The 21,270-nt window shown below is 37.1% G+C and overlaps 2 protein-coding genes across 7 annotated transcripts in view; both read left to right on the top strand.

Annotated features, from left to right (window-relative positions):
* Positions 1–10,992, top strand: part of LOC127974933 (phosphatase and actin regulator 4B) — a 43,786-nt gene extending 32,794 nt beyond the window's left edge. For 4 of the 6 annotated variants that reach the window (XM_052578530.1, XM_052578531.1, XM_052578529.1 and 1 more), the window contains 9 exons: positions 3,235–3,366; positions 4,800–5,310; positions 6,399–6,691; positions 7,239–7,419; positions 8,312–8,367; positions 8,813–8,874; positions 9,010–9,147; positions 9,303–9,379; positions 9,470–10,992. In XM_052578530.1, the coding sequence (XP_052434490.1) occupies positions 3,235–3,366; positions 4,800–5,310; positions 6,399–6,691; positions 7,239–7,419; positions 8,312–8,367; positions 8,813–8,874; positions 9,010–9,147; positions 9,303–9,379; positions 9,470–9,485 (1,466 nt within the window). In that variant the 3' untranslated portion in view covers positions 9,486–10,992. The remainder of the gene's footprint in view (positions 1–3,234; positions 3,367–4,799; positions 5,311–6,398; positions 6,692–7,238; positions 7,420–8,311; positions 8,368–8,812; positions 8,875–9,009; positions 9,148–9,302; positions 9,380–9,469) is intronic. The other 2 variants (XM_052578532.1, XM_052578528.1) reach the window with 1 other exon arrangement.
* Positions 10,993–12,571: 1,579 nt separating this feature from the next.
* On the top strand, positions 12,572–19,994 carry LOC127975422 (regulator of chromosome condensation). Its single transcript, XM_052579467.1, has 10 exons — positions 12,572–12,713; positions 13,663–13,769; positions 14,121–14,308; positions 14,408–14,587; positions 14,667–14,763; positions 14,849–14,971; positions 16,709–16,855; positions 16,942–17,061; positions 17,176–17,328; positions 19,237–19,994. The coding sequence occupies exons 2-10, from the start codon at positions 13,694–13,696 to the stop codon at positions 19,410–19,412; spliced, it is 1,260 nt and encodes a 419-aa protein (XP_052435427.1). The 5' UTR covers positions 12,572–12,713; positions 13,663–13,693; the 3' UTR covers positions 19,413–19,994.
* The last annotated feature ends 1,276 nt before the right edge of the window (positions 19,995–21,270 follow it).

The raw sequence follows: 21,270 nt of genomic DNA, 5'->3' as shown, positions 1-21,270 counted from the left end.
TAGCAAGAATATTGCAGGTCACCACAGATGACTCATCTTATGGCATTCAAATGTAAGTATTTTTATTAGTATTTATATGATAATACTTAGATTTATGATGTTTATTTATATATTCATAAGAGTATTTATATTAGAAAATATTTTAGTGTACTGTATAAAAGATGTATATTTAAAAAATCGCTTTTCTAAATAGGAACAACTGATCAGCAGTGGAAACATTTGGTTGGTAAAAGTCAAAAGGTGAAAATGCTGTGCAGTTTGTTTAGACATTGGTGCAAATGAGGAAATAAGTAAAATTCTTAAAGAATTAGTAAAAAGCTTAGAATTAAAATGGGATTTTCAGTAATATTCAGATGCTTTCACACTTCAGCTGTTAGATATAGTAGTCTGCTGCTCTTGCTCATAGACACACATGACAGCATCTCATAAAGTGACCACACTGATACTTGTTTGTCAGAGCATTTTTACCAAGACTGTTTTTCTTTCATATATTTTCTAAGCATGTGTGACATGCAGTGGTGCCAAAAAAGAAACCTGATTTGTTGTTTTAATTGCATTAAATCCACATACATGTTTGTCTCGCGTACATCATGAGAACTCAGCCTTGTATTTAATCCATTTCTGCTGTTCTCTGCTTGCTGAGCCTATTTTTGTTTTCTTTTGGTTCTGACCCTTAAGCTGATCAGCTTGATGATAATAGTATTTGATTGTATTTGCAAGATTCTGAGTTATTAATAAAAACAATGTTTTCATTTATGCTGTAATCTTGGATTTGTAACTTGTCCCTGATTATTGCAACAATAGGTAACAATAGGTATGGTTGTTCCAATTTAATGGGAACTCTTTCTTTAGGAGAATTTGTCCATTTAAATGTGCTTGTTAAATCAAATGAGAAGTGTTCCTCACAACCGCATGCAAAATTTCATGAAGTATAATCAATACATTCAGTGTAATTTAGGAATGGTATATTGCAGCAGTATAATACAACACTCCTGCTGAATTGAAAATCAACATGGCTGTGATTTGTCTGTAGGTACAGAGTTATTTAGTCTTTACTTTGATGCCAAAGCATCAAGCTTTTCATGGTTTGAAACGTCTAAACATTGTGTCTCAAACATTAAATCTCCACACTGCCTCCTGCTGTCCATTTGAAAAGCAGTCAATGAGCGTGTCAGTCAGTGCTTCTGAAAGTCAGAGCTGCACATCTCACTTTTGTGTTGTTTTACTGTTTATAAAGGTGCTGAGTCACAGTACTCTGGAACGGTCCAGATCTTTTTGTTGAACCGCAGCCACCAGACTGTAGCTCTGCTGCATAAGAGTAGATTTCATACATAGGTCTTGCTGACACCATTTGTTAGTAACTATATCATGGTTGGTTGCACAGTGCTGTGGCATACCATTTTTGTTGGTATGATGACAGTTGTTAGTTAGCTCAACCCTAACATGCTGAAGATAGTGGTGCTGTTGTGATATATTTGGATCATCTGGGCATTCATATCTTTGGCTTTAGCTGGTTGAATCATATTCTTTTAAAGTCAACATGAATTGCCATTTTCAACCCATTTTGATTTCATAATGTGATGTATTTTCAAGTGAAACAGAAAATTTAAAGGAGTCATGAATTAAAAAAAAAACTAAATTCCTTTGATATTTTGGTCATTGCGCTATAAAAAACATCTGAACTCAGAACTTTCTCTTCAGTCTAGAAACAGCTTTATTGAAGCCAGTTTGCCAAAATGACAGGTTGTGGAATCTGCCACTTTATGATGTAATATTGTGGCTAAACACTGACTCAGAAGATGATGATCAACACCTGCTTCTACAACACTGCATGTTTAGCCCCGCCCACTGATTTGTGCACATAGTAGGTAAATGACAAGAGCAGGAAGTGCAGGTCTATGCAGAAACCAAATGATAAAGATGGCTTCAAGGACAACAAAATGCTGCGCCATGCCAACCTGTGGAAAAACAATGCAATGCCATCCTTGGGAAAGATTGAATAAACTTTATTTTTTTAAAGTAAAGTTGTATTCACACCTGTCTTGTTCGGTTTGATTGAATCAAACTCAGTTTCGTTTTTCCTCTTGGTGCGGATCTTTTTTGACAGGTGTAAATACAGCAATCGCAATTGGGTGCGCACCTGTTTTTGTACTTGCTGCTTTTACCTGCTTGAGAATTTCTGTCCAATGAATGGCTGACTTTAGCACATGTGTGGTTTTGTTTACAATTTCTGGTTCACTCGCAAAGTGGACAGTGTGAAAGCGAATCACACTAAAAAATGTATTTGGTTCGGACCAAAGCAACTGAACTAGTGGACATCTTGGTGTTAATATGCCCTAAGTTTCAGTAAGAACTCAGTCCTTTGTTGACTTAATTTTACAACAGGTTTGTTTACAACGCATTTTCAGAAAGAATGAAACTGAAAGACAATGCTGTGCCGACAATAGTGGATCTGACAGTAATGTCATACCACACAACTGTAACTGTTTTTATTAAGTGATTACGTGCTTTGTCTGTCATTACAGATCGTTTGATATGTACTGAGCATTTGAGTATGTAAATCACAGCATGTCCATCTATGAAGGATGTAGGCTGTCAAACATACACAACTCTCAGCCAATCATAGCAGTGGATGTTTACTTCCAAGTTTACAATCCACCACACTTTTTCAAACTGAGTGCTCTGATAAGGGAGGTCAAAATATGATAGAAAATAGCCTATTACTTTCAACTTGAGGTTTTTTCATGTAAAAATCTTGATAACATTATAAGAGGCCCTCAGAGAATAGTACCAGATTAAAAAAAAAAAAAAAATGTCCTGTACTCTTGTTAATTCATGACAAATGCAATTTCCCAGTCTAGCCTGTTTTTATTAAGAATATGATCTCAGCCATTTATGGGAACTGTGAAGTCAGATTTAAAAGTGGATGACACTTGGCCAAAGTGAACATTTTAAGTTTTTTAATGTAATAATTTGATTAGAAATCAGGATCTCTTTTTTTTCTTTAGATTAGCCTGATGAATGAATCACAATGAGACCAGGAATGTGCATTAAGACAATAAATGGGCTTCAATTTTGATTTCACGTTGACTTTAAAAACCTTCAGTGTGTAGTGTCTCTGTCATGCCCACTGGTGTGATGTTTCCAGTCATTTAGAAGAATAAGTCGTCCCTGCTTTCTGAAGATATGTGTTTATGTGACGCCTGGGGACTGTGTGTTTTTGTCCTGTGCCAGCCTCCACCCTGCATGGGGGTGACGGCAGCGATTTCCCCCTCTACTGGTCCTGCTGGAAGCGTGAGGGTGACCATGACGTCTACCTGTCCCTGCCTGTATACCTCTGCCGGCGGGCAGGAGGCATGCGCACAGGTAAACGTCGAGGCCTGGCCTGTCGCCAAAGCTGCGTTCTTCATCTGTTGCCATGTGCGCTAGCCTCATCTTTCTCCGTCTCAGCAAAGCATGCCTTCAGAGCACCACCTGAGCGTGGGACTAACGCGCCCCCCTTGCTGCTTCAGCTCTGCTCTTTCTCTCTCACTCACATTCTCAAGTGCAAAACTGCATGTTTCGGGGCATTTAAAGCTGTCACAAGCGTGCAGCACATTGGCTCATATTTAACTGGTGTTTAAACGGCTAGAAGACCCCCTGTGGAATTGAGCCGATCTTAGCCACCGCTGCTGGAAATGCCCCATCATGCCAAAGCAGATGCTAGCATATGTTCTTATAAGCTACTCCAGGCAACAGTTGCTCCACAAGCAGCTGTGAGATTAGAGAATGAGGAATGAATCCAGTCCACCTCATCACATGCTGAAACCCTGCAGGTTGCTTTGATTTAGGACTGAAATTCATGCATTTGATTCGTAGAGAGGCAGCTAGGCTAATCCAAAGCATGTTTAGCTTAATTTATGCTTCCTTCACAGAAATAATGTTTGGCCGCTGTATGTCATTATATTTACAACATATCTTTGGCAGTTACGTAGAACAAATCATCTAAGTCATGTGACACAGGCTTCGGAATGCATCGATTTAGTGGTCACATGACTTTTTGTCAATGTACTTGCTTGCTTAGAATTTGCTCTGTAAGAGTTAGTTGGTCTTCGGTGATGTTATTGGCGAGTTGGGATGGGAGCCATTTGATTCTACTATTGAATCACTAATCTGAAATGTGAACTAAAACTAAACCCCTAAACTAAACAAAATCACCCCTTCATGCCATTATAAAACTGTATGATTTTTATGTATTCTATGAAACTCAAGTAGTATTTATGTATTATATAATATTTATTGATATTGATATTTAGAATTGGTGGGCTTTTTATTTTGATGTAGAAAAAAAAAAAAATATATATATATATATATATGCTTTTTTTTCTTTTTTTTTTACCTAGGCAACATTTCAAGTTTTCTATTTAATATTTACACCTTGATTTGTTGTAGCTTTATTTCAGTTAAGGAAAATGTAATTTAATTTTAGTTTTGGTTAAAAATAACAATACTGCTCCTTGGAGCTGAATCATTGAGTCTCAAGGGCTTGAGAAGGAATTATTTTGACTGGTTTTATGAACTGGATCAACTCATTTCATTGACAAAGCTTGTAAAAAAAAAGTTTTCTTTTGTCTGAAAGAATGGAAAAAGGCATACTGGCTTGGAATGGCATAAAGGATGAGTAAGGTGAAATAATCATGTAATTCTGTTGAGTAATATTAAGTCTTTTTTCAATGAAATATATTTGAAAATTGTTACTTACATTTACAATGTTATTTTTGTTTTGTTTGTTTTGTTTTTTTGCACATTTAATACTACAGCTGAACTCAGTCAAGGAGGTGTCAACCTAGTACCAGCCAAGCCCTCGCCCCCTATGCCCCCAAAAAGAACCACGCCTGTCACCAAACGCAATGCAGAGGACTCCCCTCTGACCATTTCCTCCCTTCCCTCCATTCTGTCCGAGGACATGAGGGCCAACATCCCTGGGGGCTACCAGCTGCCCCCACCTCCCCCATCCCCACCTCTCCCCACACACATCCCCCCTTCCCCACCACGGGCCCACACCCATCATCTCCTCCACCAACACTCCTACCCCTACCCCCTGCCCCAGCCACTTCCTGTCCACTTTGACCCTCCCAGCCCTCCAGAGGAACCGCCAGCCCGTCAAGCCCCTGTTCCCTTACACATCATGATCCAGAGGGCGCTCAGTAGCCCAGGACCTGCTCTCCCACACCCAGATGGCTCCCAGCGTGCCCACTCACTTCTGTTTGAGACGCCACCAGAGTACCAGGGCAGCCGCCCACTGCCAGTCACCATCCAGCCTCTCAAACTGTGAGTGAAGTCTGGGCTCTTTCTGTACTTATTAATAGAACAGTCAATCAAAAAATGTAATTTCTAAATTATATAAGAACATTGTTTTGTTTCCGCACAAAAAAAAAAACTAAGAGAAACGAGCTCTTATTGTGAACGGGTCATCTTTAAATAATAAATATAACTTAACATATTACATTACGTCAGCCTCTATACTACTGAAGCCAAATTTTAAGTTGGTAGTTTTATATTTTTATATGTGAATATATAAGATGAATATAAATAAAAATTTGGCCTGCAATGTAAATGTAAACTATTTGTTTCACAAGCAACAGCAACAATTACAAAGTAAGCTTGTATTACTAAACCTACTGGATATAGAGAGACACTTATAATTACTTGTTTTAAACTTTTGAAAGAAAATAAATTATTAAATATAAAAGAGGGTTCCCATTAAATTTTTGTTCCAAAACATCACATGAGTCAAATGTAGGTTTATAACATCCATTTTATTAACATTTTGTTATTTTTTATCAAACTTTAACTTTTTTTCTGGCCTTCCGTTTTATGCTTTTGCTGCCTCTCCCTCCATAAACATTTGGGAGATGCTGGTTCAAATCTGTCTCCATAAAAGGAAAAAAAATTGTCTTTTCTGTCTCTGACGGTTAAAAAGTTTATATGCATATGGATCCTGTATGAACTGTGACCCTGGACCACAAAACCAGTCTTAAGTGCCAATTTTCAAAATTGAGATTTCCATTGATGTATGGTTTTGTTAGGATCAGATAATATTTGGCTGAGAAAACAAATATTTGAAAATCTACAATCTGAGGGTGCAAAAAAAAAAATACTGAGAAAATCACCCATAAATCACTTGTCCAAATGAATTCTTAGCAATGCATGTTATTAATCAAACATTAAGTTTTTATATATTTACAGTAGGAGGTTTACAAAATATCTTCATGGAACATGATCTTTACTTAATATCCTATTGAAAAAAAAAAAAAGTATAATTTTGACCCATACAATGTTTTTTTGCCTATTGCTAAAAATATACTCCAGCAACTTAAGACTGGTTTTGTGGTCAATATTTTTATTTATTTATGCAGGGATGAAGATGACTACTCTGATGAAGAGGAGGAGGAAGAGGACGATGATGATGAGGATGAGGAACCTCCATCTGATCACCTCCCTTCCCCTCAGTCCCAGCCAGAACTTGAGCCTCGTAGCCGCAGATGCTTGGTGGGGGATCTGAACGTCAGCATCATCCCTGAAGGAAACAACAGCAGCGAGGAGGAGGATGATGAGGAAGATCAGCAGCCGGAGGAGAGTGACTCGGATGGGCCAGTTCTGCACCAGGATGATGAATCGGATGAGGAAGAGGATGACGACTCCCCACCAAGTATTTGAATAGCTTTTCTTTCTGCAGTATATATTGCATGTGCTGTCAAATGCATTTATTTGATCAAAAATACAATAAACATTAATATGGTGAAAATCAATACAACTTTGATTGAATATATTTGAAATGCTAAAGAAACATTTCTCAAAATGATCAGTGTTGAAAACAGTTGTGCTGCTTAATACTTTTGTTTGTGTGTGTGTGTGTGTGTGTGTGTGTGTGTGTGTGTGTGTGTGTGTGTATATATATATATATATATATATATAATATAATATAATATATATATATATATATATATATATATATATATATATATATATATATATATATATTTTTTTTTTTTTTTATAAAGTGAATTTTTAAATAACATTTGTACATTTTGTTTTAAATGCATGTGTTTGTGTGTTTAGAAAGTGCCTTCTGCTGTCTGTATTAATTTCAGAGGGTTTTGTTTTAGTAGAATCGTATACTCGGACATCTGTCCATATGACAGAGAGCCAGAACTTCTGACTGCCTGCATGTGCGCATGTGTGTTTGCTCGCTGCAGGTGCTCTGGCCAGCAGGGTGAAAAGGAAGGACACGTTGGCGCTGAAGTTGAGCAGTCGGCCCTCTGCCCCAGACAGGCAGGCTCCTGAGAGGCAGGCCAAAGTAGAGCACATGGGTCTGTCGTGGCAGAGCAAGGAGCAGTGGGAGGCCATCCGCACACAGATTGGTACCGCACTCACACGGTAATAGCCCTCTCAGCTACACACCCACGTAAATGCAGATTACACTCAAAAACTGTTGTACTGAATATGAACACAGCTGTGAATACAGGATGTATGTTGACAGTGGGAGAAGAACCAATAAGAATAGACTGAAGTAACTTAATTTACACTCTAGATAGATAGTGAACTTATTTTAAATTATTTGATTTGCTTTCTTTTTATGTATGGATTGCTTGAATTATTACTGACATCTGGTGAAAATTTCATGTCAACAGCACCTAAAGTATATTTACTGAGAAAAATGTTGATGTGTTCAATACTTGTTTTACCCGCTGTGTGTGTGTGTGTGTGTGTGTGTGTGTGTGTGTGTGTGTGTGTGTGTGTGTGTGTGTGTGTGTTTGTGTATATATATATATATACTATAAGTCACACTTTTTTTCATAGTTTGGCTGGTCCTGCGACTTATAGTCAGGTGCGACTTATTTATCAAAATTAATTTGACATGAACCAAGAGAAATGAACCAAGGGAAAACATTACCGTCTCCAGCCGCCAGAGGGCGCGATATGTTTTCAGTGTAGACTACAGGAGCACTGAGCAGCATTAGAGCGCCCTCTAGCGGCCCTCTCGCTGCTGTAGACGATAATGTTTTCTCTTGGTTCTTGGTTCTAAATAAATGTGACTTATAGTCCAGTCCGAAAAATACGGTATACATGCATGCATACATACATATATAAATATACACATTTCTTTATTTTTCCATATGTATGCTGTGTGTGTATATGCACCTACTGGCTATGTAAAAATATATGTATATAAATATTATATTAAATATTATTATTTATTATAATTACTATATTTAGTTAAATATATATTAATAAATATTTTCTAATGTGCTTTTTTCGTTTTCTGAAGGCGATTGAGTCAGAGACCTACTGCTGAGGAGTTGGAACAGAGAAACATTCTCCAGCGTAAATTGCCTCTTTATACTCACTCCGGCTATTGTATTGTGATTGATCTTCCTGCTTCTGTTCTGTTCTGTCCCTTTTTCTTCGTTTCATTAGTTACTCATTTATTCCTGTTCATTTATTCCCTCTGTTTTCGCTGAGGGATTGACACTGACCCACATATATTTTACTCTCGGTCTCCATTGGTTTCATATAGCGGCAGACATTACTGATACTTTCTGCTAAATAGAGTGAAGTCCTTGCTTTTGTTTCTCTCAAATGAGTGTACTTGTTTTAGTTTGTGATGTTTTCTCTGCAGGAAGAGAAATTAGATCCAAAGTACTTTGCTTTCCACTTTTATTTTGCACTTTAATTCACTAATAATTGATCATACTCCACATAATTTTCCTATGAATTTGGTTTTGAATCCGCCTGATTGGTATTGATGTTCTCTCTCATTTCTCTCCAGCCAAAAATGAAGCAGACAGACAAGCAGAGGTCAGGGAGATCAAGCGCAGACTCACCAGAAAGGTGCGATTCGGTTTGCTCGCATTACATTTCACCTGGAATATAGGAATATTAGTGTTGATTTTAGAAAGAATTGAAAATGAATCTAATAATGCTCCAAGGAATTTGTGACATGCCTTTGTCTGTTTTCTTTTTTAGTTGAGTGAACGACCGACTGTTGCCGAACTACAGGCTCGAAAAATATTACGTTTCCACGAGTACGTGGAGGTCACATGCGCTCAGGACTACGACCGCCGTGCTGACAAGCCATGGACCAAACTCACTCCCGCAGACAAGGTACATCTCCAAAATAAAAACGCATTTGTGTCTATATAAAGATCTAGAGATTTGACTTCAGTCTTTTAGATTATTAATAGGCTCAAGACACTAATTTGTTTTAAATGTCTTGTTTATTGATCTATATCTGGTCTAAACGTGATCTGTTTGTTTAGGCCGCTATTCGTAAAGAGCTCAATGAGTTTAAGAGCTCCGAGATGGAAGTGCACGAGGAAAGCAGAATTTACACAAGGCAAGACTTTTGTTACATTTAACACAAAAATACAGAAACTTATTGTGCAAAGCATCTAACCTTGTACTTTCATTTGTATGTCATTTCTAGATTCCATCGTCCTTAACAGTGTCTTTTAACTGGAAAATGAAGCACTTAAAGGCCGGTGGATATTGGGATAGTAATGGCTGTTTTTTTGGTGAGGAGCCTCAGGGTGTCCGAGCTCCTTCAGACTGCTTTTACTATGAATGTACTTCTTCGGATGCACAGGGAGCATTCAGAAACCAATGAAGAAAACAAAACCTACCGTTTCTCAGTTGTCCACCCACTGACGTGTGGGACGGGTGACCTCTGGGGGACAGATGCAGTATTACTCCTGGACTTAAGGAGGGACCCATGTGCCAAGACAGAGAGGCGATGAAGGACTTATTAGAGGATGTTACTTGTGCCAATGGCAGATATTCCTCTCTCTACTCTCTGAATGGCCTTTTTCTGCTTTTACTTCGTATGATAAACTTTATTTCCTTTCAGGGAAGTGTAACAAAGTAAAAAATAATAGTAACAATAATGATGTGACGTTAATAAATACAGTAATACTACAGTAAGTGTTAGTTACTGAGCATATAGCGGGGGCAGACCGAACAACTGCAAGAGTAAGGCCCGAGTCTGAATGATAATTGTGCATTTGTATATGTTTGTATAGGCTGCTGTAATTTTTCTCTTAGTTTGACTCTTTGGAACGCTCATAATGTTAGAAACTTTAAGGCACAAGCTTTGGCTTTGGCCCTCTTTATTCAAGACAGGGTTTCAGATCCCCCTTTACTTTGTGGTCCTCACTGTTTGAGAGAGGAATAGAAGATAACAGGATCAGTTTTAGGTAGAATGTAAGCATTTCATATTCCACTGTTGATCTGCAGCAAAACTGTGATCTTTTTTTTTTTTATCATATCGCCTTCTGTAAAAGTGAGATCCAGCTATTTCAGTTTTAAGAGTCGTGTTTACAGAATATTTTATTTTGAAATAAAAAAGGATTTCCTGATTATTTATTGCCCATTTAAAAAGAGAATGAATTTAGTCCGCACTGATACAACTCTAAAAATGACGTTTTTGTGAAGTATTGTTGGCAGGCAAGAACTTTTTTTTTGTTTTGTTTAAATTATTTTGTCATTTATGTTATTTTTTTGGCCAGTAGGATAAGAGGAATTGCTCTGCTGTATAGATCCATTCTGTAGATGACTGTTTACACTGTTTGTGTATATCTTGTCTTCCTTTTATGTTAAAAATATTTTAAATATATTGAAACTCGTATAGGTTACTATTTTTTTAAGCACAAAATTATTAGTGTATTATTTGACGCTACAATGTAATGTAGCGTTGTATATTCTTGCTTTTTAATTATATGTGAACTTTAAGAAACAGACAGTAAATTTGCTCTTTAGATGTAAACACCTCTAAATCTAAATTAAAATGCTTAACGATAATGTTTGAGTCACTCTCTTTTTTTCCTGCAAATGCCTGCTTTCTTATAACATTGACTGTATCATTTTGTGCACACGCAGTAATGGTGTAAATTTCTAAAGCCAGAAATTCTGGGGTCCAAAACTTCCGAAATAAAGACGTTATTCAAAGACAAATTATGGTAGTATGCCCTTCTTTTCACATTTCTAAGATCTAATGTACAAATAATGAGAAATTACACTGCAAATATGAGAAACCCTGGTTGAAAAATTGCAATTATAAATGTGCACAATGCATCGCAAAAGAGACAACAGTGTGCCACAACTAGCATATATCAATATTAAATATGAAAAACTAAATCTAAATGAGAAATGCTGCCTTGGCAACTATGTTTGCTTTTTAATTTTCACTCAGGAATTGGAGGTAAAGATCACAAATAATTACAAAGAAATGGCAAGTAATACTGAATTAAACAGTGAATGAAACCTTGCAGTAAAAAGACTGAAATATAATTTTTTTGTAAAACATACTCCAGTATTCTTTTTTTCATTTCCAGCTTCTACAAGTATTTTTTAACTAAAAAAATTAATTTAATTTGTAGTTGAATTAATAAAAACTGAAATAAAAAATAATAAATAGAAATATTAAATAATAATGATAATAAATTAATAAAATAATCTATAACCAACTCAATTACAAAAACCCAAACTAAAATTAAATTAATTGAAAATATAAAAACGTTTCATTTAAAATATCAATGAATGCCTTGAAAGTATATAATTAATTCTAAAATAATTGACCATAACTGGCTGAAGCCTTTAAAAAAAACAATGTAAAAATGATTAAGAAAAAAATAAAAAAATTTAAGTGAAATGACGATTGTTAATCAAGCACAAAATTGTCCTTTCCAATAGGTGGCGCATGCAAACACAAGCGCAATTCCAGTGAAACACATGAAGTATTTTATGTTCCTGAATCTAAAATAGGAAAATATGGGAGATTAACTGATGGGACCTCAGTATATACTGCTGAACTGGTGGCAATTCAGATGGCACTTAGTTGGGCGGAAGAGGTGATGCCGATCAAAGTTGTGATTTGTTCAGATTGTGGAATAATAATTAAACTTGTTTGGGTACCAGCTCACACGGATATACCAGGAAATGAAAGATCGGATAGAATGGCTAAAGAGTCACTTAAACTGAACTGAATCAATATTACTGTTACATTAAGTAGGATGGAAGAAAAAAGTATCATTAAAGAAACTTGTTACCAGAAATGGCAAATGAATTGGAATGAAGGCATTTATATAATATACATAAAACCATAAGACAAAGTAATCTGACACTAAATTTAAGTAGAGAGGATCAGTTTATTTTATCAAGACTAAGGATGGGACATACTAAACTCAATTCTACACTTTATACTATATGGAAACATGGTACGGGATTATGCCAATTATGCCAAGTAAAGGAAACAGTTGAACATGTGCTGTTTTTCTGCCCCAAGTATGATCTGGAAAGGAATTAGTTAATAAGAGAGCTACAGGGAATAGGTTGCAAAGTATTTACAATCAATAGCCTATTAAACATATAACTTGAATCCGGGAAAATTGTAAGGTTAGTTTTAAAATTCATTAAACATAGTGGTCTTAGAATAAAGACATCTTTTAACAAACTTCTGGACTGAAATCACTTCACACTCCAGCACAGGTGGTGGCGGTATGCACCATAAAGTTGGTATGCGACCTCTATAAATAAAAAAGAGGAGAAGAATAAGAACACATGAAGTAGAGCGGAGTAAGACGCGTGCGTGACATTCTCGCAAGAAGTTACTTATGTTCACAAACCTCCTCGAACAAGAAAACGCTTTGAACGTGGACAATTTTCAGTCATAAGTGGTAGGTTTTCATCTCCGCTGCCTTCTATCGTTAAGATAATAAGTATAAGTCTCTCAGAAACCCAGGAAATGTAATACAAAACAGCTTTGGGCTGCAACAGCAAGTGAGCTGTGTGCAGAACAAGCATGTTTGGAACTGTATAAGTCATTCATTGATCTTAATGTTATTTAAACTACTCGATATAGTGAGACGTGATCTCTGAAATAACTAACGTTAATCGTCAAACCCAATGTTACGAAGTTGAATCATGTAACGTTAGCCTGGGACTCCAAAGTGTCACAGCAGGCTTGATGCTGTTTAAACTTTCAGCGGATTGAACTTGAACTCGAGTTGAAGTCTTATTCTGCCATGTTAAAACCATTTCCTGCACTTAAATTTTGTATAAACCATAAGAAATAAGAGGCTGCTCTTTCTAATGCCATGTTTGGCCGATAAACCGTCATCAAGCATTTGCCGCTGTCAGTCACAGAGCGTGAAGTCAGCGCCAGAAAACAGAACGGCTGTGTTTCAAAATCTAGTCAGTTGCCTAACTTGGCAACATTTTAGCTATTGATGCCCAAACACGCAGAGGCGATATATAGTCAGTAAAAAAAGCCCTGTACAGCAGTGCAGGCCCTGGGAAATTGTATTTGTTTCCTAGACGTTTGAGGTTTGAAAGAAGAATGCACGTTTTTCTATGCATTCTAGCAAACCAGGCCTGTTTTACGTGTAGGCCTCATGCTGTTTAGTTTGTGTGTGTATATGTATATATATGTATGTATATGTGTGTGTATATATATATATATATATATATATATATATATATATATATATATATATATATATATATATATATATATATATATATATACACACACACACACACACACACACACACACACACACGAACGTATACTTTTCGTACTTATATATGTGTATAGGAAGATTGTCAACATTACTTTATTTCTAGTTTTAGGTTTTGTCAAGAATTTGAAGTCACCATGCCTGCAAAAAAAGCTTTAAAGAGACAAACAATTGCAGCAACTGAGGACTCAACTGTTGTGAAAAAACAAAAAGGCAAGTCTCAATTTTAATGTAGCCAGACCTGTGTTTTTGCGCCATTTAGGGGAGAGATTACACTAGAAATAATAAACCTTTTTTTATTTTAATTGTGAGACCGTCTTTACAAATGGTTCTAAAGAAAATTATTTCCATGGCTATGCAAGAGTCCACAGAATCTGAACTTTTCTGCCATTATAGATATAATATTGAGTTTTATATCAGCAATTGAATGGTGTGCTGTCGGTCACAGCCAGTCTTATTGGAGTCAAATAATAACAGAAATGCACAAGTTGTTTTTCTGTAAGACCTAAATCTGAGAAGCATTCCCTTAAATCTCATGCATTCTGTTTTTGTGGTTGTTTGTAGTCTCTCACGGTAGTCATGGGCAGGAGAAGGGAATGGTGCTTGTTCTGGGGCAGGGTGATGTTGGGCAGCTCGGCCTGGGAGAGGATATGCTGGAGAGGAAGAGACCGGCTTTGGTGAATCTTCCTGAGGGGATTGTGCAGGCCGTGGCTGGAGGCATGCATACAGTCTGCCTCAGCGACACAGGAAATGTAATCTCAAGCTGTGTGCAAAGCCCACTAACAAGGCCGTTCAATGTTATTTTATCATCTTTCTGATATCCTTCCTGTTTTTTTCTAATCCCTGTGCAGATTTATACATTTGGGTGTAATGATGAGGGCGCCCTGGGCCGTGATGCATCAGAGGAGGGCTCAGAGATGGTACCAGCAAAGGTGGACCTTGGGGTAAAAGTAGTGCATGTTTCTGCAGGGGACAGTCACACAGCTGCCCTCACGGAGGAGGGTGCTGTCTATGTCTGGGGCTCTTTTAGAGTGAGTATAGCCTTTTAATATCCTGCAGCAGAATAGAAACATTCTACCAGTTTTGACTGACGTATCTTTTCTTTTGCAGGACAATAATGGTGTCATTGGACTTCTGGAGCCTATGAAAAAATGCACATTGCCCGTCAAAATTCCTATAGACAAGCCCGTGGTTAAAATAGTCTCAGGTGGGTTAAAGGAAGTCAAGCTGTATCTTTGCGCCATTGTCTATGGAACTAATTTGCATAGTAATATTTTGCATTCATTCTAAAGGAAATGACCACCTGGTGATGCTGACTGTGAATGGAGAGCTGTACACCTCAGGATGTGGAGAACAAGGACAGCTGGGCCGTGTTGCTGAACACTTTGCCAACCGCGGAGGCAGGAAGGGATTGAGTATGTATCTCCATTTGAATTAAACCGTCACTACAGGAATATGAATGTCAGTTATAAAGTATACTCTAAAACAGTGGTTTCCAACCTTTTTCAACTCGCGGCCCACACAACCAAACACATATGTTTGCGCGGCCCACTTCAAAAAAATTAACTGACCCCGCTATTGTTGGGTTAATAACTTAGTACTCAGAAGCTAGATGTTAAACTATATTTATTGAATAAACTAGGGCTGTGCGATATGGACAAAAAAATTGATTTTTTGATCAATTTTGCAATTGTGCTTTTACAGTCATAAATGCATTCAGGATTAATTTGAAACATATTTCCAAAAGAAAACCAATCAGAGCTTTATCAAAAAGTTGTAACATCTCTAGAACAGACATAAGTCAAAATTATCACTATAGTGAAGATGTAAAAAAATGTATAGACTTGTGGCAAAATAAATGAATAAATAAAAAATCATGTATACTGGGACTTTTTTTTCTTTTTTGCCATGCATTGTTCATAGAGCTCATTAATTGTAGCGGTGCCTCAGGTGTTTGCAGTGTGTATACAGTATGTGTATGCGCTCAGCAGTGAGAGCGCATAAATATAACGCGAAAGCACATTAAAATAATGCACGAGTGCGAATCTCTCTGTTCGCAGCAGATTTCCTTTGCTCTGTCACAAAACCGGTCGTGCTTGCTCAGATACACGCTGCTTTGCGAGGAGAGAGTGTGCACACTTAAAACGTGTCTCCTCTATCTTAAACTGCATCCTGTTCACTAACAAATTCACTCTATGCTCATGTGTTAGACATGAATTATTTTCGCACGTTTTTATTTCTAGCCTTTTACCGCAGTGAGAACGCTCTGATCCGTCAACATTGGCTCAGAAAAAAGGTGCATCACAGACAGTGTGTGAACCTGGAGTTAGGCATATGCGCACGCTCAAATCGTGATTTTAGCACGTTTTCTTTTAATCGCACAGCCCAAGAAAGGACTGGAAATGAACAGAAAATAATTGGCGGCCCACCTGCAATAGTGGGCCGCGGACCACAGGTTGAAAACCACTGCTCTAAAACATATTGTTCCAATTAGCGTTCCAAATCTGCTTGTTTATAACTATTGATAATGCTAAAGCAGGCTAAGTTTAATCAAAACGGTAATAGTAAAACAGGAATATTGTGAAAAATTATACCATTAATTATAAAACTAATGTTCTAGTGTTATGTATTTATGTATGTATAAATACACACATGCAGTGTATATTCATAATTTAAATTATACAAATATATTTTACAATCTTTTTTCTGAAATGTATGCATAATAGATATACACCGTACATCTATTATGTATACAAAAACCTATTTTGGATGCAATTAATTGTTTGACAGCACTACTTTTTCTTTTTTTAAATATAGTTTAAAACTTATGATTGTAAGGCTGAATTTTACATCAGACATTACTCCAGTATTCAGTGTCACATGATCAAAGATCATTCTAATGTGATTTGATGATACATTTCATTGTGCTGCTGCATTAATACATTTGAGTCTGTGGTGAATGGAAAGTTCATTAGAACAACTTTTTTTTATTTATTTATTTTTTATACTTGACTGTGCTTCACTTTTAATCAGTTAAGTGCATCTGCTGAATAGAAGTATTAATTTATTTTAAACAAATTCTCACTGTCCGAAACGTTTGAAGGGTAATGCATATAAATATTTTATTTTGTTTAATTTTTTTTCTTCCTCAGTGCGGTTGCTGGAGCCACAGATGGTTATCATTAAGCCACGGGGGAAGGTCATTTTTACGGATGTCTTCTGTGGAGCATACTTCACCTTTGCTGTTTCTAAAGAGGGGCACGTCTACGGATTTGGCCTTTCCAATTACCACCAGCTTGGTACGACTCCTAGCTCGTTCAGTTCTGAAGATTAAATGGTCTGTCTAACGCTGAATTTTTATAGATTTTTTTTTTTTTTTTTACAGGCACCCAGAGCACAAACACCTGCTTTGCTCCTGTTAAACTCAGTTCTTTCAAGAACTCCACCACCTCTTGGGTGGGTTTCTCTGGGGGGCAGCATCACACACTGTGCCTGAATTCAGAAGGTAATTAATCCGTGAACCTCATTTGTGTTACTCTTACATTAAAATGAGATTTATTTTAAATCATGTGTTCCGCCAGTGGTTCAGAATTTGTTCAACTGCTGTCTTCATCCTCAGGACAAGTGTACAGTCTTGGTCGGGCAGAGTATGGGCGTCTGGGCCTGGGGAAGGATGCCGGGGAGAAGAGTGAGCCCACACCTGTTACCGGGATCAGTGATGTTCAGATGGTTGCCTGTGGTGCCTCTGTGAGCTACGCTGTCACGAAACAAGGTGAGACTGCAAAAATTTCACTCACAATGATCTCTGAGCACTTTAACCCAAAAAATATCCTTTTTGGCTCTGGGTTCATTTTGACTAATCTTAAATATTTTAGCAACTACAAGTTATTTTACAAAACCTGGAATGCATTGTAAACTGTTTCAGACCACACAAATTATGTTAAATGCAACTAGTGATTAACCTGTATATTAGGGCTCCTTTAATTTATTTAAAATCTCATGTCAGGTTCTTTCACAATGATTTTTTTAATGTGACAACGCGTTTAAGTCACCCACAAAGCGGAAGGAGACACAAGTGCTGCGTCCGACATGGCATACTGCAAGGAGTCAGCAGTGTTTTGATTTGAGGGCACGGGCAAACGTTAAGAGAACGTTGTGGCGTGTGTCCATTGCAAGATAGAGCTGGCATACCACAACTAGGGCCCTATGATTTCCGCGATGCACAAAACGCTGAGGGAATAGCGGAATCCAGTCATAAAAACAGAGTTTACAGTTTAAAGCGGAATGGCATGGAATTTGTCACATTTTTTAATTAATTAATCAAAAATAGGTCATTGCACTTGCATCGAATCATGATATGGATTAATATCTATAAATATTAAGCCGGAACAGTCTATTTAAATATGAATCCTGCATGTTCTGCGTGTCTCTGTCAATGAATGGAGCAGAATGGCGTCTTCCTTTTTATCACACACACTGAAGCGCGCGTTACGCTCGCGGTGATTTCAGCGTCTGCTGTCTCAATAAATAAGGACGTGAACACATGAACAACATCTCCAAATCTGCTCTGACAGTCACTTCATGAGCATTTGACCATTTGATTTGAGTAAAACTAGCATCACATCACATACACAGAACTGTAAAGGTACGCCAACCCATCAAAATAAAAGTCGGTTAAAGACTATTGTTCAGCAGAATGAACTACTACATATACTAAAACATTTTTTTTTTAAAGGTTTAATCACACAACATTTCTTCAATGTTTTATTCTTTATAGTAAATCCCCTTTGTTTACCAAAAAGTTAAGTTAGTTTTCAATAATTAAAAGATAAATTAATGTTTTATGTGTTTAATGTTCATCTCAGAAAATGCTTCATTTAAAACCCCAACTGAATGGCACTTAAATGGACTTAATTCATCTGTCAACTTTCATTGTTCACAGTACAAGTACAGACAGAGAAACAATGGGTAATAATGTTTATTTTTGATTTATGCACTGCATTCTATGCATTTAAAAAAGGAAACTTAGCTGTTAATTTTAAGAGACCCAGGAGTCTTGATTTTTCTTGCATAATTAATATTGCATTTTAAGCAAAAACACATTTTATCCGATTACTCGATTAATCGATGGAATTTTTGGTAGAATACTCCATTACTAAAATATTAGATAGCTACAGCCCTAATTTTAATACATCCTTAGTGAATACCGGTAAGTGTTTTTTTTTTTTTTTTTTTTACATTTGAGTTTTAGAGAAATGTATGGTGAATTTCAAAATGTTCTTTTTATATTTATAGGTTACATGAACTGCCTTTGTTTTTTGTTCTGTTCTCTGAGTTCAACTTATGTTATCAAGAATTTTGCAATTAAAAAATTATATATTTCTATTTTCTGTTCTGTTTTATCCCCCTCATCAGAACGCTTTGTTTGAATGGGCATGGTGGATTGTAGACTCTTAATTTTTCTGATTTCAAGGCTTGGTTTGTAGCATTGTTTGTCCCTGTAGTTTTAAATGGCAAATAACACAATGTGTGTGTTCACAAATGTATTTTCAACCTCTAATTACATTAATTGCACCAATCAGAGCAGTTTATTTTTAGAACCAAATAACAAAATGTACCGTTGGCATGTTTTGATCATCAGAGCTGTGTTAGTTTTCTAACATTGCTATCTGTTGGCCAGGCTCTGTGTTTTCCTGGGGCATGGGCACCAATCTACAGCTGGGTACAGGAGAGGAGGATGATGAATGGAGCCCAGTGGAGATGACGGGCAAGCAGCTGGAGAACCGTGTAGTTCTGTCAGTGTCCAGTGGAGGCCAGCACACAGTCCTGTTAGTCAAAGACAAGCAGGAGAGCTGATCTCCTTGACTAAGGACAGCTGAGCCAAACTACTGTATCAGTGGTATCTGTAACCTGTAGCTTGATCATGGTTGGTAATGCTTCCTGTGCTGAGCTAAGCCAGCAGATGAGGGAGAGGGTAGGATGAGTATCATCTAATTAAACCTTTTATCCCACTTTATGGAGAGCCCAAACATTCACTCGATACAGCCCGGTAGATGATCAAAGATCTTTTTTATGGACTTTTTTTTTTTTTTTTTTTTTGCTTTGCTTTATCCTAATTCTTTTTAACAAAGAAATTTAGTATGCTTCCTGGGGACCGTCTGTTGCAAGTGATTGTATGCATGTATGTGCTGAAAGGTGATTTTAATAACTCTTTTAGATAAGAACCTTGGAAAAGTTTTTTTTTTTTTTATTGAACATTATGGTCTGAGCAATAAAAGGTTTGATAGCAGGTCTAATCTATATCACTCACAAAAAAACAGATTTGGTGTTCCTGTACTTTGCAGTGTTAAATTGTTTTCCTAATTTTCTAAATGAAACTATTATTGTATCCATGCATTGTTGGCCCTGTGGACACTTAATAAAAATGGTTTTACAGAATCTGGTGTATGATTACTCCTTAAAACAAAATGCGACAATTTATAATAAAAATTCTACAAGAGTTTCTTCTTGTAGCTGCACTTTAAAGTAAAAAAAGATATTTTAAAGGGGGGGTGAAATGCTATTTCATGCATACTGAGTTTTTTACACTGTTAAAGAGTTGGATTCCCATGCTAAACATGGACAAAGTTTCAAAAATTAAGTTGTACGTTTGAAGGAGTATTTCTGTTCCAAAAATACTCCTTCCGGTTTGTCACAAGTTTCGGAAAGTTTTTTTCGAGTATGGCTCTGTGTGAGGTTAGATGGAGCGGAATTTTACTTATATGGGTCCTAAGGGCACGTTTGCCGGAAGAGCGCGCGCTCCCATAGAGCAGAGCAGATACATTTCACTGATCAGAGCAGAGAGAGGCTGTGCACAGACAATCACTGATCAGAGCGAGAGCGTCGCGAAATGTCACAAAAGGAGTGTGTTTTTGGTTGCCAGGGCAAGACAACCCTGCACAGATTACCAAAGAAAAAACAGCATTAAGGGACCAGTGGATGGAGTTTATTTTTACAGAGCATCAACGGAGTTGTGCAAGTGTTTGTGTTTGTTCACTGCATTTCTAAAATGCTTGTTTTACAAACAAAGCCCATTTTGATGACGGATTTGCGTATTGTTTATTTCTTAAGGATGATGCAATCCCAACGAAAAAGTGTCAGGATTGTGTGTTGGAACCACAGGCGGTGAGTAAAACTGCTTAAAATATCTCTGCCTCCTTGTTAGTGCGTCCGCCTCCCATCGGAGACCCGGGTTCGAGCCCCGCTCGGAGCGAGTCCTTGCTGCTGCTGCTCTCGTTCAGTTTCAGCCTTCACAGCTGTCACAGCTTCCAAACGCTCTCAACGCAACTGGCGCTCGTGATTCTTTAGCTCCGCCCACACGTCACGCCTCCAGGCGCTCGTGTTTTTCCGGGAAAAATCGGTACAGACTATCTTTCTCTTATGAATATAATAAAATTAAATACTTTTTGGAGTTATGAAGGATGCAGTACTACTCTATAGGTACTCAAGATTAACAGGATATTGAGTGAAAACGAGCATTTCACCCCCCCTTTAAAATAACATTTCACTTTAAGAAATGCTCAATGTTTCTTTGTATTTGTTCTGTTTATCCACTTGATGGCAGCAATGTGCTCTCAAGATTAAATAGATGGTCTTCACTTTAATTGCTGACATCTTAGTATATTCCTAACAGTGTTTGGCTTTAGAAGCGTGTATGATTTTTATTTTCTTACCA

This window comes from Carassius gibelio, chromosome B16, assembly GCF_023724105.1.
Source record: "Carassius gibelio isolate Cgi1373 ecotype wild population from Czech Republic chromosome B16, carGib1.2-hapl.c, whole genome shotgun sequence".
Taxonomy (NCBI): Eukaryota; Metazoa; Chordata; class Actinopteri; order Cypriniformes; family Cyprinidae; genus Carassius; species Carassius gibelio.
Note: the sequence above shows the minus strand (reverse complement) of the source record. Positions and strands in the feature narration are given on the sequence as shown.